Source organism: Suricata suricatta, chromosome 6, assembly GCF_006229205.1.
Source record: "Suricata suricatta isolate VVHF042 chromosome 6, meerkat_22Aug2017_6uvM2_HiC, whole genome shotgun sequence".
Lineage (NCBI taxonomy): Eukaryota > Metazoa > Chordata > Mammalia > Carnivora > Herpestidae > Suricata > Suricata suricatta.
In genome coordinates this window covers 75,360,177-75,379,256 of record NC_043705.1, presented here as the reverse complement: position 1 = coordinate 75,379,256, position 19,080 = coordinate 75,360,177, and the positions used below count along the sequence as shown (strand labels likewise).

At 37.3% G+C, this 19,080-nt stretch overlaps 1 protein-coding gene across 1 annotated transcript in view; it reads right to left on the bottom strand.

Moving 5' to 3' along the window:
• Nucleotides 1-19,069, bottom strand: part of PAM (peptidylglycine alpha-amidating monooxygenase) — a 135,746-nt gene extending 116,677 nt beyond the window's left edge. The window contains exons 1-2 of the mRNA XM_029941233.1: nucleotides 18,910-19,069; nucleotides 17,834-17,954 (exon numbers count right to left, since the gene is read on the bottom strand). Coding sequence (XP_029797093.1) covers nucleotides 17,834-17,954; nucleotides 18,910-18,998 — 210 coding nt within the window. The 5' untranslated portion in view covers nucleotides 18,999-19,069. The remainder of the gene's footprint in view (nucleotides 1-17,833; nucleotides 17,955-18,909) is intronic.
• Between the last annotated feature and the right edge of the window lie 11 nt (nucleotides 19,070-19,080).

Here is a 19,080-nt window from a genome sequence, read left to right as displayed (position 1 = left end):
TGGAAGAAATGACATAATTAGAAAACTCATCAGATGCAACTTCTAACGAATTGAGGCAATGACAAATATCCATGGCTGCTAAAACCAATAGGTAAAAAAAATCCTGATAGAAACTTTATAATGAGTCAATCAATTTCACAATTCCTAATTTGTTAACTAGGGTTTACATTATAGAAGACAGATGATCAGACATTACATGCTTCCTATTGGTTTAATATAACATCACCTATGAAAACTTCCTGCTGAAAACTCTTGATCAAGTCTTTAGATGAACCAGTATAGGAAATACAGAAAACAGAGGCATATATTACATGATACTCTAGTGATGCAATCGGCAAAACCTAGAAGACAGAAAACTCTTTAGGACAAATACCGTTTTCTTCACAAATAAATTAGAGGAGAAAAAAGAGACAAAAGGAATCTCAAGAATCCCTATAAAAGAGACCTATCCACAAGATTTACCATGGGGACTGTGTTTGGATCAGGATGCAAATAAACCAACATTTAAAAAAATGTAACAATCAGAGAAATTTGACACTGACTAGATATATGATCCTATAATGGTAATTGTGCTTGTGTTGCAAAATAAAGAACTTATTTTTAAAAATACATACTGAAATACTATGAAATGAAATGATGTCTAGTAGATGCCTCAAAAGAGTTCAGTGTGTGTGATGGGGAGGGAATGAAGTAGGGGGGTATAGATAAAACAAGCCTGACCATGAGTTTATCATCATTAATGGGTATGTGGTATATTCATTATACAACCTCTTAATTTTGCATGCATTAGAAGCTTCCATTAAAAATGTTTAAAATATAAAAAAAGATACAGTTTGTCCCTAAGAATCTATGCTACCAACTTATCGACCAACTAACACAACCAACAATCTGAATAACCACTGGTTATTGATTCTATATATATTTTATTCCTGGGACACAAAAATACAAATAATTCTCTTCTTTCAGAAACTTTAAAATCTAATGAAGGAGACGAAGGCTTAGGGAAGAGTGAAATGTAAAGCTTAATGTCAAGGGCTAGAAGAGTGATAGAGGAGTTCAGAGAAGGGGGAGTGATGACTTGATCCTAGATAGGACCAGTCAGGGGACAGGGAAGAGTGCCATCTGGCAGGGCCTAACATTCAGAGGGCCTTTCCTTCTAACAAGATTATGCAGATACACACAGACAAGACTGAATAAAGATGACATTTATCTTACACGTTCCCACTTGTTCACCACTTGTAATTCACAGAGGTAATACATTTAAAAAATCTCATAATTTTCTTGTGAATGGGACTGTACCCTCTTTATAATAAAAGTATTAATTTACTATATTTAATACTAAAATATATCAGTCAAGTTTCTATAGGAAACAGAAGGCAAATAAAGGGGACAACTGAAAAAAATGTAACCAAGGAACCAAGAATAAAGCTGGGGGCTAGGTTAAAGGAAGCATGTGGGTGGTGTGGAAACACCCCAGGGATTCACGAAGTAGCAAGCTGTTACCACTTAAAGACATATGAGGCAATAAGAGGAAGAATTGTCAAAACCAGAAAGTGTTTTAGCCAAAGAGATGATAGGAGCTATGGCAAAGCAAGAGAAACTTCACCGTCAACCAGCCGCCCAACAGAGAAAGAGCCATGGAAATAAATTCCCTGAACTCATTTTCCTGCTTTCTAGTCTCTGGTCTGTTCTTCCCACCAACTAGAACCAACTGGAAGCCAGAGAGTGAGGGAGCCTATGACTGGCATCCATCAAGGTAAGTCTCCTGCAGAACAGAAGGCTAGAGGTGAGTGGAAAGTACATCTGGAAAGACCAATGGAGAATTCCCAGCATATAGAATACATCCCTCCCTTTATACTCTTGGTTTGGCATTTCTTAATATTCCATGATCGAATGGCAGCCACAAAAACAGAGGAAGTGGCCTAGAGTTCTCTTAGCATCTGAGAGATCTTGAACACAGAAGCTGAGTTGCTGTGTAGGAGGGGAAGAATTCAGATAAACAAAGGTAAGAGAAAGATGCTCTAAGCTGTAAAATTAGTTTGAAAAAAAAAAACCCCACAGATGGAAGCAAGTGTAGTGACTGGATGAATGGGCATGGAGGTAATATTTTAGGGCGTTCTGAAAAAGGAAGTTAGAAAAAATGAATGAAGAGCCTGGGACATAAGATAAATTTCAATTTGATCTGTTTAGATGTGATGTTAGTTACGGTGAGTGAGTGAGTGAATGAGTGAGGGAGGGAGGGAGGGAGGTTTGGGGCATCAAGTCATGAGTGCGGTCTTTTAGGAAGAATGCACTGTTGGAACTGAGAATAAGCAGTGAGAATACAAGGGGAGGGAGAAGGGAGCGGAGTCTGGAAACTAACCAGGAGATGTTGTTCTCACTCTGGGTTAAGTCTGTAACAGGAGAATAGCAGTGAAATGTGTCCATACATCCAGCCATTCATTCCATAGATGTATTGATCCCACAAATATATACTAAGTCTAGTGTTGCCAAACAATGGTGAGAAAAACAGATGTGTTATCTGCCCTCCCATGGTCCACAGTCTGATAATGAAATAGAAGCACGAAGGGAGTAATGACACAAACAAGTGTAACACTGCATCTGGGAAGCATATCCTAGGAACTAGGAGAGTTACGCCAGCTCCCTGAAAGATGGAGTCGGGGCATCACAGGGATGGAGGGAAGAGGAGGTGGTTGGGAAAAGCTCCTCTGCAAGAATGATGATCAGACTGAGACACGGAGGCTGGAAAGCTGGGAAGGAATCACCTAAGGCAAACAGGGACAGAAGGGCAAGCACAGCAGGAACAGCAAGAGCCAAGCCCAGAAGGGAGAGAGGAAGAATTGGGAATGAAGAAACCAGTGTCACTGGGATGGAGAGGAAAGGGACAGACCTGAAAGGTATTTTGAAGAAAGAAATGAAAACAACTATAGACACCTTGAATTCAGACACTACAAAGGGAATACTGTCTAATGCTATTCCAGTCATTTTAACCAAGGAGATGAGATATTTCAACAGCCTCATCAATCTGTATTTGCTCATGTGCCCAGTGCCTTGACCAAAGAACACAATGAATAAATATCTCTTCTCAACAAGTATTTATCAGGCACTTTGCAAGGTACTGGGGAAAATATAGACCTAACTAGACAGATGATCTTTATTACATCATGTGAGTCATCAGACAACCTGCTTTCCTACAGGTACCTAGGAGCAGAAGAAATAGCTGGGCACAGATTTGAGTCAGACGGATCTATTAATCAACAAATATTCACTCAACACCTTCTGTGTGCAAGGCACAATACAAAACACTGTGCCAAAAATATCTAATCTGCAGGACAGATATGAGTTGGGTTCTTTTAAATAAACATTGTGATGTCTGTTTGCGCAGCCTGAGCGTAAACTGACAAAAATATGCACGATGATGATTAAGATGCAGTCATTGGTTTGAGAGACCCTTTAGTGGGAGAGATTTAAAACATGAGAATGAATCACTATAAGTGACAACTCAATAGGCCTAGAAGAGTGGTATAATGTATCATGGCATCATGGCACGCAGAGAGATCAGTTTGAGGGAATCAGGTCGTTTCATGAGGAAAGGTACATGGATTCTGTAATTTAATAGCATATGATTTTAATAGGTGAAGATGCAGGGCAAAGACATTAAAACAGGCAGGAAGAATAACATCAGTCCCACACATCTACTTGTAGGAATGACAAACAGGCGAAGTGTGGCAGAAAATGGGAAAGTGAGGAAGGAGAATGCAGGGAACAAAAATTAAAGAGGCCCAGATGGGGACCATCAGGCAGAGAATTTATGAATATGGAAGTCAGGTGGAGACGGACAGATACCATATGTTTGCACTCATAGATCTAACAGGAGAAACCTAATGGAGGACCAGGGGGAGGGGAAGGAGGAAAGAGAGCTGGGGAGAGAGAGGGATGCAAAACCTGAGAGACTATTGAATACTGAAAATGAACCAAGTTTGAAGGGGGAGGAGGAGGGGGAAGGGAGGTGGTGGTAATGGAGAAGGACACTTGTGGGGAAGAGCACTGGGTGTTAATGGAAACCAATTTGACAATAAACTATTTAAAAAATAATAATAATAAAATAAAAATAAAAAAGAATATGGACCAGGAAACACATTAAGTCAGAATGAGGAGTCACTGAAGATTTTCAAATAAGAGAATAGCATTAATGGAGATGATTGTTAAGAAAATTATATGGACTGAAAAACATCCTAACATAATGGTTAAAAGCACAAGATTTGGAACCAGTCTGCTGATGCAGAGAGTCCAGACACCCTCATGGCTACGACTTGCAATAAAAAGGAACAAACTACTGCTAAACACAATGTCATAGACAAATCTCAAATGTGTTATGCTAAGTGAAAGAAGCCGGACACCAAAAGACTATGTACTGTTGTGATTGCATTTACCTAGAAAAGGCCAAACTGTAGTGAAAGAAAGATCAGTCGTTGCCAGAGGCTGGGTTTGGGGAAGGAATGGGAGAAAGCACAGAGGAGCACAAGAGAAAGTTCAGGAGTGATGAAAATGTTCATTACCATGACTAAGTGGCAATTATACAACTGCATATATATTTGTCGACATTCATTGAATTGTACTCTTGAAATCAGTGAATTTTTACTTTTAAGTAAATTTCATCTCAAACTGATAAAACTGAAAAAAAATCATGCAAGAGTAAAAAGATTACAGTTGAAACACTAATAATTAATCTGAAGAATATTTCTTACATATTAGGAGCATGGCAGCAGGAAACTCCCAAGTAGGAGATTTGTCATCAGTGTGGAGGCATAAAAAATACCGCAGTCACTGGAGTGTGTGCACGCACCCATGTGTGCGTGCGTGCGTATGCGTGTGTGTGTCTGTGTTTGGGGGTAATGGGGAGGGAAAGGGGATATTCTCAGTATGAAGGTAACTTCCTTCCCTTTTGAAAAAAAATTATTCAACTAATCTTTATTGGACACTTGGCAATGTTTTAGGCCCAGAGGATACAAGGATGAACAAGTCAGACAAGCCTTTTTTCTCAAGGAAGTTACGTTCTTGACAGTACCTCTCGAGAAAGACAAAAGTGGGGATAATATTTCAATGCATGGACACGAAGCAGAGATTTGTTTCTTGAGTGAACTCTGACAGAATTCAGACTTCTTCCCCTGATCCATTTAAGTAATTTTATAAAGAATGGCTAGCTATCAAGGCTATTTTATTCACTGCAATACATGATAGGTTACGTAGGTATAGTGTAATGACTACTGTATAATGATGTTACAATGGTTACATAAGATTATTTTTTAAATCCGAGGTGAGAAGTGGTCTGGAAGACTGATATTTAGAAAGGAAGGAATTGGAAAAACCATTCCAATCTTGTTTACATTTCAAAGTTACTTAAAACATTTTCATTCATGCCTGAATTAATTCTCCTAATATAGTCATGATGTTATCTTTGGATTTCACTAGATTTGAACACACCTCAAAGAAAAATCATTGTCAGTCCATGATGTCCTTTTTTTTTTTAAATGGTTTTTATTTTTATTTTTGAGAGACAGAGACAGTGAGAGCAGGGGAGGGTCAGAGAGAGGGAGACACAGAATCCAAAGGAGGCTCCAGGCGCTGAGCTAGCTGTCAGCACAGAGCCCGGCGCGGGGCTCGAACCCACAAACCGTGAGATCATGACCTGAGCCGAAGCCAGACGCTCAACCAACTGAGCCACCCAGGCGCCCCAGTCCATGATGTCCTAAACTGACTACCACAATAAAGTGACAAGATCATTTTTTAATTAATGTTCTCCTTCATTATTGAGTGCTTCGTGGGTTTGCATATTTCTGTTCTCTCTAAAGCTCTTAGCTATAATAAATGGGTTCTGGAAGATTTACCTCTTTTAAAAGCAAGGAAACTGCCTTGGATTTATATATTTGTAAACTTTTTTTGGACAACTGACATTTTTGAGTCTTGGGGAATACATGTTGAAAAAGGAAGGGAAGTGGAAATAAATGATACACCGTCTTCCAATAAACTTGGAGTCCCTCACCAGCAGCAGACTTGAAAGCATTAAAAGAGTGCTAGATTTGGCTTTTATTTGCTTCAGTGGCACTTCAAATCTCTTTGGCTATTGTAGGAGGTTTTCAGGTCATCACAAACCAAGGTGAAAAGGGAATATTGTGGGCTGTAACTGTATGAAATACCTTGTTTATCTCAACTGACTCCTGCCATAATTGATTGAGGGACTGAAAGTCCCCTTACACCTAACAGCCACGGGCTTCCTAGATCCAAGCTTACTGTGCTGATTAAATAAATGATAGAACAGTATATACCTCTGGCAGAGTCAAAGAATTCATGGTGAGTAAGATAAATTTTTTACCCTCAGCCCTGAGCTATTTAGGGCAGGAACTTAATTTCCGTACCCCTGAGCATACTTTCTCCATTTTGTATCACGGAGTGGTTATGAGAGCACAAAAACAATACAGAGACTATTTGTTAACTTCTAAACTTGTTTGACCCCACTATGGTCACCTCTTTAATACTCACATTTACCCAGGCTACCAATCTATCTTCCTTCTTAATGCTCCTGTGTCTGCCTTCAAAGTCTGAGACAAGTGGATGAAACCACAACAGTAAAATATCTGTGAATACTGCTGTAGCATTTATGAAAAATACATTAAGAAGATAAAATTAATATTTTAACTTGTCCAAAATGGGGAAGCTAAATGTTATAACTAATCATATCAATTATAGAAATAGTGAGGTAAACAGATAATTTGCATTTTCATAGCAAAATGTTCATTCAGTTGAAAGCAAAAGATTTAAACATAGATCAGTATAGATTACTGCATGAAATAATTTGGATTTCTACAAACAGTGAAAGCGGAAACATTTTTGTGATATTTTCCAGCATGTATTTAACTTGGTGTCTATTTTTGTTGAGTGTCTTGTATTGTTTTGTATTCTATTTCCAAATTAAAACACTTAAGAATAATCAATTTCAGTTGTATATAAAATTATTAAATAAGGGTGCTGAAGTGTTAACTATGTGTGCATCTGAGATCTATGAAAGGAAGTACTCTCATCTCTCAGAAACATCATTTGCCCTTTGTAAATCAATGTTGCCATGGCAAATGTTTTCATTTAACACTGGATTCACGGAGGGTGGGCGTATGACACAATGTACAGCAGAAATGTACTAGCTATTTTTATATACCTTCCTCCTTAAAAATGCACTGAGGTTTGTTGGATGAGGTGACTTTTGCATGCTAAGACAAAGCTATTCTTTTAGTGTGTACCTTGGATTTATCCCTTTATATATGATTAATTAGAATACATTATCTGTGAAAAGCAATCTGTGCCTTGAAAGAGTGTGTTCTGCACTTTCGCTTAAAGAATGCAACATTCATGTGGAATGGTTCCAAATGCTCCTCTTGAAAAGGGTTATTGAAATATTAATTCAGACTACATAAATCTGAAAATAAGTGAAACAAAGAGGATTCTTCTGGTGGCTAATAAGTGCAAAGAGAATCACTTTTCTTGCTAATGTGTAAAGATATGCATGGTTGCCTTCGACAAATATCTTCAGACCAACTAAAATAGAAGAATGACCCCCTACAAATCTGGCTCTATTTGTTTCTAAACGTGTACCAATTTCCTAAATTCTTTAATTAATCAGCATCTCTTAATAGCACTGTTGAGAAGCAGAGGAATAGGAATTAAAAATTTATCAATTAGAGGCATTGTGTGGAAAACCCCTCTGGAGATTTCTAGAACATTAGGGTTTATATCAGAAATGAAGATCCTTTGTTGTTGTTGTTGTGTATTCTTTCCATTGGTGATATTGCTTATTTCTTTATTAATTTTTAACAATTATAAAAACTGACCTTTTTGATGATAAAACTTTGATATACACTAAAAAATCTACTGTCAGTGCTAACTTCTCCAAAGGAACCTGTGTTTACAGTTTAACCTCCTTCCAACTTCCCCCATGCTTGTACAAATATATATAACCACACACACACACACACACACACACACACACATTCAGGAATTTTGTTATTATTTATTTTTATTAAGATGAGAACCCACTCTGCATATGACTAGTCTGCTTCTCTCACTCAACACACAATGAAAATACTTCTAGGGCAACACACAAAGACCTCTCTCAGTCTTTCACTTATTGTATAATATTCTATAGAATGATATCCCACAATTTGTTGCTAGATGGAGCACAGGCAGTAGGAATAAAGGGTGCAAGGAGACCAGTGAGGAGAGCTACTGTAATAATCCAGGAAAGAGTGAGTGGTGCACAGGCCAGAGTGGGAGAGATGAGTGTGGTGAGGAAGGACTGGACTCTGGACACATGTGGAAGGTAGAACCAGCAGGAGTGGCTGGCATCTTGTCCATGGGGTGTGAGAACGAGGAACCAAGAAAAGACTCCAGTGTCTTTCTAGTGCCTAGAGGAACTACGTAACACAGGCACTGCTCTTCACTGAGACGGAGAAGACTGAAACACAATATTATAAATAAGAAAACTCTTGTTTATGACCATTTAACTCATGAAAACTAAAAAGGTAACTAAGGAAAAAGATCAAAGAGCTGTTAACCGTGCTTTGGTATTTTTACTCTTTATGTTCTAGAAGTCAGAAGCCACAGTTCATGAGATGTTAAAGGTTAAATCCATTTATTAGACTAAATGGCATATGCAATGGTTTTCGATCAGGGATCGGAAAACTATAGCTCATGGGTGGCTGCTTGTCTTAGTAAATAAATCTTTTCACTGGGACATAGCCAAGCCATTCATTTACATGTTGTCCAGGGCAGCTTTCTAACTACAGCAGTTATAAATGAAACCATATAACTGGCAAGCTGAAAATATTTACTATCTGACACGTTAAGAAATAATTTGCTAGTCTCTCATTTAGATTTAGAGAGGGATAAGTCAAAATTGTGTGAAACTGAACCAGGCTGATTACAATGTGTCTTTTAACAGCCAGGTGATCAGAAATATCTCATGAGAATTCAGATTAGTAACATTTCTCTCCAGATGGATGTGAGAAAATATAAGAAAAAAGTTAGTCAAGGATTTAGGGTGGAACCAGGGATCTATATTTAGCTCATTTGACAAAAGAAAGCTTTCATTGTATAATATATGCATAATAAAAAGCATATGTGTCTGTGCACACACATATGCACACAAAAACTATATTATCAAAACATTCCCTGGAAAACACATATAGACCATTAACAGGTTTCTGAAATAAACATGGTGTCAGATTCAAATAAATCTGTATTTAAATCCTTGTTCTCCCTCTTGAATACTGAGAACAAACTGAGGGCTGATGGGGGAGTGGGGGAGGGGAAGGGGGGTGGTGGCCATGGAGGAGGGCACTTGTGGGGATGAGCACTGTGTGTTATATGGAAGCCAACTTGACAATAAACTGTAAAAGAAGATAAATAAAATACCTCAGAAAAAATAAACAAATAAATAAAATCCTTGTTCTCTGATTTACCGGCATTTGGCTATTTCTAGGTTATTTAATCTCCCTTAGTTTCAATACCTCATATAAAAATGGGAATACTAGTACCACAAATGCAAGTTTTTATAAAAATTAGGAAGACAATGCTTATACAGTGCCTAATACAATGCTATTACATAATGAGCACTCAATAAATGTATTTTCTCCATTAAAAATGTACTAGAATAAAAAACAAAAAGAACTCAAAATCTGAGAACTGAGAAAACAGGTGATCATAAGGGAGTCTCTTAGACTATAGTTACTTTTTAAAATATTTTCCTTAAATATCATATTGATATAAAAATGTTAAAAATAATTGAAAATAAAAAGTCCCATTTCTCATTTTTAGTAAAGAAAGCAAAAAAAAGCTGATGTATATTTGCAGATCTGAACCCAGACTTGTGACAAGTTTAGGTTATTCTCACAGAGGAGAACACTGTTGATAGTTCAATCATATCTTTCCTAAGTGGACGTTATACAGGTTTTAGTAAAAATAAAGAGGAAGCATCATGATTTACACTTAAACAATTAGCAGTGAACAACATATGACTTTAATTTGCAGTTTACAAGATCTATTGAATGTTTTTGTCTCCTATCTAACTCACATAATTGGGCCTTGCTGATGAATGAAGCAGGAGGTGACGGATACAAATACAACCAGATAATGTGACATGTAGCATCTTAAATACGAATTCTGAACTTTCAAAAAAGAAAGTGGAAAACAACTTAATGTGAGGCAGCTCAGTAAACAAAACAAGGGTCTGGTGATGGTCCTTTCTAATAATCACTGAGTTGTCTCTGCTATTAGCTTCTCCATTGGTAAAACTGATAATATTACTTCCTTGGTTTCAGAAGGTAAAATGGTAGAGCATGTTAATCTCCTTTATTGCTTTTTCTAAATCTTGGAAATTTATATACATTACCTAAGTCTTTCTGAATAAAAAGCAAATACTAGTCCAGAATGAGGATAGTTCTTGATTTTCCTCCTTCAATAGCAAGACTACCATGCTCCTTTAATTTTTTTATGAAGGGGGAAAAAAACTAAGAACTAAGAAACCTTAAAAGCTGTGATTCATGTTCATTTTAAGACAATGACTTAATGCATCAGCCTTCACCCACAATCTATTTTTTCCAGCATCAGAAGTACCCTGATACAGGCGTGGCTACTGGAGCCACCACCTTGGTCTTTCACACTCATGGTCTCACAGTGCTTCTTACCATTTTCTAGGTAGCTCCTCTCATTCAAATGGATTTGCCTCAAAAAGCAAACCGAATTGTCATGTTTGTCCTAGTGTACAGAATGAATTAGAAGATGAGGGTGCAGTGGAAGACAGGTCACAGGACAAGGGAAGGCAGGATGGGACGTGGCCTCTGGCCACGTACAGGTGGTCAGTGAATCTATGGGGCATCCAGATATACCACTCTAGAGTAAGCTAGGGACCCTCTCCGGGCATTTCCCAGCAATCACCCCACTGCTTTGGGAAGAGCTCTGATCCATTCTCTCCAATGAGTATAACAGAAAACCTACTGCTGGTGCACAGAAAGCTGTTGGTGCTCACACATTAATTTTCTCCACTTGTACTATGAGGCTTAATCTGAAAGTGAAAACTAGTCTTGAAATGGGATATGGAGTACATCTCTTCTTATTATTTTCATGATCAAAAATTACCGCAGAATTTTTATTTTTTAAAAATGCAAATATTATTACATATTAATAACTTGAGAAAAGGAGACAAATAAATCACTACCCCCAAGGAACTAAAAACTATTCCAATAAAGCCTCATTTGCAGGGCAGGTGTCCTAGATAATTCTGTCCTGAATTTTAAGCACTGATTGGGATTCCTTTTTATCCCCCAATAATGATTAAATAAAAAATATACAGATTTAACATATTAGAATATCCCCCAAATTAGCCATAAGCCAAACCTTGTACAACCAAATGTCTAATTTTATCAGCAATTTTGAACTTAAGAAAATTAAGGCATTATGGTGATTTCTGCATTTACCTTCTCCACTACTTTTGATAAACACATATCCTGAGCAAATGCTGTTTATATGGGAAGTTATGAAACTGGCTTGATTTTTTAAAACTGGCTTATTATTTTTATTTGTTTTGAGGGAAACTGTGCACACATGAGTGGGGGAGGGGCAGAGGGAGAGAGAATTTTTTAATCGTATTTTTTTTAAATTTAAATCCAAGTTACTAACATATGGTATAATAATGATTTCAGAAATAGAATTTAGTGACTCATCACTTACATATAAAACCCAGTGCTCATGCCAACAAGTGCCCTCTTAATGCCCATTGACCATTTAGTCCATCCTACACCCAACACCTTACCAGCAACCCTCAGTTTGCTCTCTGCATTTAAAAGTCTCTTATGATTTGCCTTCCTTTCTGTTTTCATCTTATTTTTCCTTCCCTTCCTCTATATTTCTGTTTTGTTTCTTAAATCCCACCTGTGTGAAATCATATTTTTCTTTCTCTGACTTACTTTGCTTAGCATAATACACTCTATTCTATCTACATTGTTGCAAATGACAAGATATGCCATTTGCAAATGGTTGTTTGTAAACTGCAAATGGCAATCTTTTGACTGTCAAGTAATATACCATTGTAGGTATGTATGTGTGTGTGTATGTATATATATAAACACCACATCTTCTTATCCATTCATCACTTGATGGACATTTAGGCTCTTTCTATAATTTAGCTATTGTTGACACTGCTGCTATAAACATTAGGGTTCATGTGCCCCTTCGAATCAGCATTTTTGTATCTTTTGGATAAATGCCTAGTAGTCCAATTGCTGGGTCACATGCAGTTCTATTTTTGATTTTTTTTTTAGGAACCTCCATACTGTTTTCTAGAGTTGCTAGGAGAGAGAGCATCTTAAGCAGGATCCAAGCCCAGCACAAAGTGCGACACAGGGCTTGATCTCACAAACCTTGAGCCGAAATCAGAGTCTGATGTTTAACTGACTAAGCCACCCAGGTGCCCCTAAAACTGAATTTTTAAACAAGTGCAGTAAGAAAAGCTAGGCTGTATAGAACCTATTAAAGCGAGGTTCTTATTACATGTTTATATGCATAGTGAAAGCAAATGGAATCTCTTCCTTTTTATGTCAGAGAATGAAAAGTTAAAATATATTAGTAACCATTTTCCAATAGTTGTCCACTTTTGAGAAAAAGGCAAAGAGAAACACTGTGAGAAGCTTTTGGGAAAATTTCATAGGAGTACTTTGTTCATTCTGGTTTTATTTCAAGGACTACATTCTTTCAGTGTTATTCTAAAATAAGTGATAACTTTAGACTCTAAGGTTTTTCAACTGTTGTTCAGGGATATTAGATGTGATCTTTAAACCCAGAATTGTTCCATTTCCTGGTTCTCCTGGTGATGACATTTGTGTTCAGGAACACAGGGGTAGGCTGCTTTCTGATTTCAAAGCATAATCTGTGATTCTTCAAAAGACAAATACAGAATGTGACAAGAATCTACAAGGGTTCAGAAAGGAAAAGTATATTTCTTTGTAATTTTCAAACTGCTTCCAAAATAAGGGAGGAAAATGACCACATTAATGACACCCTAACAGCCTTTCCTAATGGAAAGAAATTCAATTGTTACATGATTTCAAGTTATTAGGTTCAAAGAAAATATTTAATTCTATAAAATTATATTTTTTACAAATTAATTTACATTTTTTAGTCCTTAATCTAAGACTGCAGAGGACCTAAGGGCACAAATAACAAATAAAATCAAATGCTATTTAAAACAGAATTTGAAAAGACTTATGTTAGGTAAGAGTGATTTTTTTTTAATAAGGTCAATGTACAAAGTCTCCAGCAAAGTGAAGAAATCCAGGATAATTTCAAATTAATATTTAAAAAAAATAAGGCTTTATGCTGATGAAATAGCTTTTGACAATTTATTTTCTAAGCAGTATGAAAAATATACAAGAATGTTGAGAAAAACATACCCATCCTCCATGTCCCTTCGTTCTCTGATGATGAGGGCCATTTTTAATAGAGATAACTACTGAGGAATGAGCACACTGTAAGGTGACTTCCTCACTTACTCTTTCCTGCCCAGGTTTCTCTTGCCCAGGTTCATGCTTTCTGTTTTTCTTCATTTGGCTAACTTTCAACTCTTTCAAAATTTTTACAATGTTTTATATTCCCCAGGAAGTTATTTCTGAAAGCATAAAGGCTGGCAATGTGGCTCAGTCATTTAAATGCATGACTCTTGGTTTCGGCTCAGGTCATGATCTCATGATTTGTGGGTTCAAGACCCTCATCGGGCTCTGCGCTGACCGTGCGGAACCTGCTTGGAACTCTCTTTCTGTCCCTCTCTCTCTCTGCCCTTCCCCTGCACTCACTCACTCTCTCTCTCTCTCTCTCTCTCTCTCTGTCTCTCTCTCTCTTTCTCTCAGGAATAAATAAATAAATAATTTAAAAAAAATTTTTTAAAGACTCATCATATTTCCCTCAACATATAAACTAACGATAAAGATACAAGTTCATAGTTTGTGAGAAATTATCACAGGCAGGGCATCTGAATATGCCGCTGGGATTACCTTGCTCAGTCCTCAAAACAGTCCTGGGTAGGTGCTATGATTATTCTGTTTACAGATGGAGGAACAGGACCCGCTGGTTAAAAACCATACCAGAGTTGACACCACAGGAGCTGGGACAAGAATGCTGTCAATCTGTCCCTGAAGTCTGTGTTAACATGCTAGACTTGGCTTAGATTTAGACAACAGACTTTATGTAAAAGCCTCATGATTATGCTTTTATTTTGTCTTAAAATCAAATGTCCATGTGCATCAAATTGATGATAGCACCTTACTTTGACCATCAACCGGCAGGTTATCAAATTGCTTTGTTGGTTGATATGAACTGGTGACAGGAAAAGCCCACAGGGTCGTTGGTGAGAAAAGGAATCAAATGAGGAAGAAAAAGTGCCAAGAGAAGAGCCTCAAGATACTACACTCCGCACGTTTGTTGGATTTGAAGCCTGAGCCATCAGAAACAGTGTGATTTTTTTTTTTACCTCTACTCTAGGCTACTTAGCTCTCACTCTTCTCCTTGTCTTCCCAAAGCCTGAGAAAACACTGATTAATGAACGAGAAGTTTATTCAAGAAGACAGAAATTATTTTTTTAAATTGCAAGGCACAGAAGAGGGTGAGCTTCCCTTGAATACAAAGTTGATATGGAATAGGTAATTCATCTACCTTCTCCAGACTCTCCAGAGCTCAATGAGAGTACTCTTTAAAGTACTTTGAAGTCTATGACATTGCTGAATGGACTGCAACTCAGAAGCCTGACATGACTGGAGGTTCTTTGGTAACACACTAATTTGACTTATATATCACCAGCAAAATTAGTTACTTGTACTGGGTCAGTATTATAGCTAAGTTCTCTCCACCTCTGTTCTGCAGCTATTTGCTTCTCTATGCAAGCCTACCTAACAATCTCAGATTTCCTAAGGAAAAGACTTAGAGCAGATTCACTGATGTATCTTGTTATTTTACTATTGCCAAAATTTAAGACATGTTATAAAAAAAAATCTGTTGAGTGAATATACCACTTTAACCAACTTGGTCTGCCCAATTACTAACTCAAGTTTGGGGTCCTCAGTTCCTTCTCTAAATTTGGTTGCTCTTCTTGATTTGCCATTTATAAAAAAAGATTTTAACTCCTCAATGCCTTTCCTTGATTTTATGTTTCCTAACTCCTCATTTTCTTTTAAGATTTTTTAAGTGTTCTGTTCTTCAGATTATAGTTATTTTTTCTTTTGTCCTTTATTTTTGTTCCTGATCATTCTATTCTCTTGAATTTTTGGGGGGGGTTAAAGGGGCCAACTCTTTTTATTCCCTTCTTTAATTCTTTTTTCTAAAATGCTTCACTTACCTTTTCTTGCCCTGTAATCTCCGTTCCTCTAAGGATCTATGTTAAATTTCATTTCATCTGCTTTTCACCAAACATACTCACACGATCATGCCCTTGGTCCTTCTCACCAAGAACACCAAGTTCAGGAGGGAAATGGGTCATCATGTCCATCCCTTCCTGGCTACACTCAGTAGGGGGTAGAACTCATTTCTCAGGAAGGTTTATGAGGTATAGATAGGTTGGCTAGACCAAGTGAGTAAATACTTGTGGCATTTACACAACAGGGGAAAGTGGAAGAAACATTCAACCACCAGTTCTGAGCGACGAGGGAGCACAACTGAATCATTTATCCTGTTCGGTAGTTTCAGTTACAAGTCAGAACTTGTAAACCCAACTCAACCGGGCTGAAACTAAAAGCTTAACATAACTGCAAACTCCAAGTAGCAAGGTCACCAAGAACATCTGTTCTTTCAGTGTCTCTGCATTACCTTCTATAATACTATAAAATCGTAACAGTTTTACAGTAGGCATGGTTGCCCTCACAAATGTAGCAGACCCTAGGACTGCATGCCTTGTGCTCACGTGCAACAGAGAAATGCATTCTCAGCAAAGGTCTGGAGATTTAACTGGACTGGTCTAGGTCACACACCTTCTTCTGAACCAGTTAGCTGTGGAAGGTGGGTTGCAGTGATTTGCTAACCCTCACCCTCTAGATCTTGGGTAGAAAGCTCCTAGAAACCACATGGTTTAAAGAGAAGGAGCACCAAGGAAATATCTGCTGGGAAGGCGACCAGCGAATGCCCACTGCATGAGGCAAAGCTGGATGCAGACGGTGGAGAACAGCAAGCTGTAGCTTCATTTAAATTCTTTTGCCATGGACTTATTTTGATAATTATAAAATGATAAAAATAGGTAAACACATTTTATTTTCTGAAAATTGAGCTTCTCTACATTTTTTAAATAATCAATTCCTCTAGGAATCTTTCTGAGAATACTGACTCCAACACAGTTACATATTATCATTAATGTTAAATAATTTAACTGTTATTACTGTAAGATAATAAAAGAAAAACTAATAAAATAATAATGAACCATGACAAATGACTATTTGAGAAAATAATAATATTCCTGTGGAAAAAGAGGGCTTAAAGACCAATTAGTGGATTAAAAATAATCAATTTTAATATACAGTCAATATAGGTGACAAAACACTTTTAAAAGCGAAAAAAGATAAGAAGGAAAAGGAGCAACTGTCACTGGTCTCTCCTGTTCCCAATCTCATTACACCTGTTCTGACTAAATGCTAAATAAACTGCTTACGGAATTAAAGGCCAGGACACTAACAACTGAAAAGTCATCTGCCAGGTCATCTGGGAATGGAGAGGGGTAAGGGTGAGCGTCCTTGTATAATAGTAAAGTAGTTATTTATAGATGGCTAGATCATACGCAGGTTTTCAAACAAATGAATTCCAATCCTTAGTCACCCAAAAAAGGACCATGGGTAATTTCTTAGAGCATCTGGATGTCAGTTTCAAAGGAATTCTTTCCAACAAATAGAATATTTTTATTTTCTCAATACGTAAAAAAAAAAGAAAAAAGGAAATAGAATGTTATCTGCAACCATGAGTCATCAGCCACTGCAGCTCTACAAAACCTAGGTCTCTTCCCATCTCTGCAGCCCTTCAAAAAGAGAAGACTATCTTTTAATGACACACATAAATCCCTGCAGTGCCTGGCTGCAAAGCATAATTAATTCTGGCCTTTTTATGCTTAATGAAACACCTTGCACACACGACAGCAGTGAGTTTGAGCTTCTTCTAAAACAGGGAAAACCCTAGCAACTACCTAGTTTTACTCAAAAGACTCTACAGGGCATATTTGTATGAGCTCTGCCATTATTTTTTCAAAATATGTTTCTTATAACAAGCAAATCACATCAAAGAAAGCTCACAATCAACCACCTGTTTGAACAGTATCCTTAAAAGTGTGCTATGTTTTGCTTTTCAAATTCTTGGCAGTAAAACACATGCTTTTATTTCTCAATTTGCGGCTGCAATAGAAGGGTATTTAAATAAAGTAATTTCTTAAATGCAGCTGCTCAATATCATTTCCCTTTATTAGAATAATTTTTCACATTTTAATACATACTTACATGCTGCATTATAAAGGCTATTAGTCCACTGAGAATTTCAAAACATAAATTTCCAAGGTTCCATTTGAAAACACAAATAACAGTATGAGTAAAATTTTTAAAAAGAAATTTAAGTAAAAGATTAACCTTGAAAGATTTATTCCTCTTTATAATATTCAATTATTCTGGGCCTGCCTACTTTCAAAGAAGTTACCACTGCTTTAAATGCAGTTTCCTTGCTTCAGTTATAGGTAGTATACAGAACAAGAAATCATGAAATACAGAATTCCTCTCACCTGTTTAGGTGTGACTCCAGGCATGTGAATATCCAATGCAAAATCTGATGAATCAATAGGAATTATTGGTCTGGTGGTACCAATACAGTCATTGGAAAAGGATCTGGTACCTTCCTTAAACCTTGAAAAATAAGAACATTTCAATATCCTTGAACATAATGGAATTTTAACATAAGGAGAAAAAAAGAATTCTAAGACCTTAAGATGAAAGATTATTGATTTACATCCAAAGACAACTCTAAAAGATGTAATAACTGCATAATGTTCTAAAACATCAGAATTGCATTTTATAGTCTAGGAGCAACATATGCCCAACTTGGAAACAAAATATCATCAAAGCAAGGAACAGGCTGTTACATTTAAAACTCCATTCAACAAAAGCTTGTCAAAATATATATTTGTTTCTACTTAATTAATGCAGTATTAATAAATTACAAATCAACATAGGCATATCAATTTTCTAATGGCATAAAGCCTAACTATAACCCAATAAGATTTTTGTAACTATTTTGTGAGTACCCAGTATCACGAGCCAGAAACAAAACACCAACAATAATATTGCTAGTAGGCAGAGCTGTATGAGGGAGGGAAAAAGACTGCGATGTGAATTACAAATGTACAAGTACATGAATATTTAATATGGTAATTATGAGGAGTGTATATACAGCTCAATGTTTTCTCCTGAGCTATTACAGTCCATGATCTGCTTCTTCCCACCACTTATCTATCTTGATATTTTATTCTTTGAGCTGTTTTAAACAAGAGAGCATTCAAGTCTAAATGACTCTACTGTAGTTTCTGAAATATCTCCCCGAGAGGGAGTGATTAGTATCGGAAATCACAACTTCTAATTGGAGTTTTGAAAGCCAGTGCAGCTTGGCTATGATGCAGTGGGCTTTTTCTGTACCAGGGACTTTACAACAAGTTACTGTGCTAAAATCCCAAGTCGTTTCAGCAAAGTAAATCCATCCTGCATATTTCCACCACACTCTGGCTCAAAAAAGTGATTACATTTTCAACAGCATGCACAGGACCCATCCAAACAACATCCCGCCTGTTTGAGAAAACACACCCACCTCTTGAAGACAGAAAGTGGGCTTCTGAAACCCAAACAGCCGCTTGGAAAAACAAGGAGGAGAACCAGCAGGCTCGGCACGCCAGCCATGTCCTCGGCGCTCCGGCCCCGCCGGGAGAGGAGCGGCAGCGCGGCGCTCGCCTGGGGCCGGCGGTCGGGCAGCGGCGCCGCC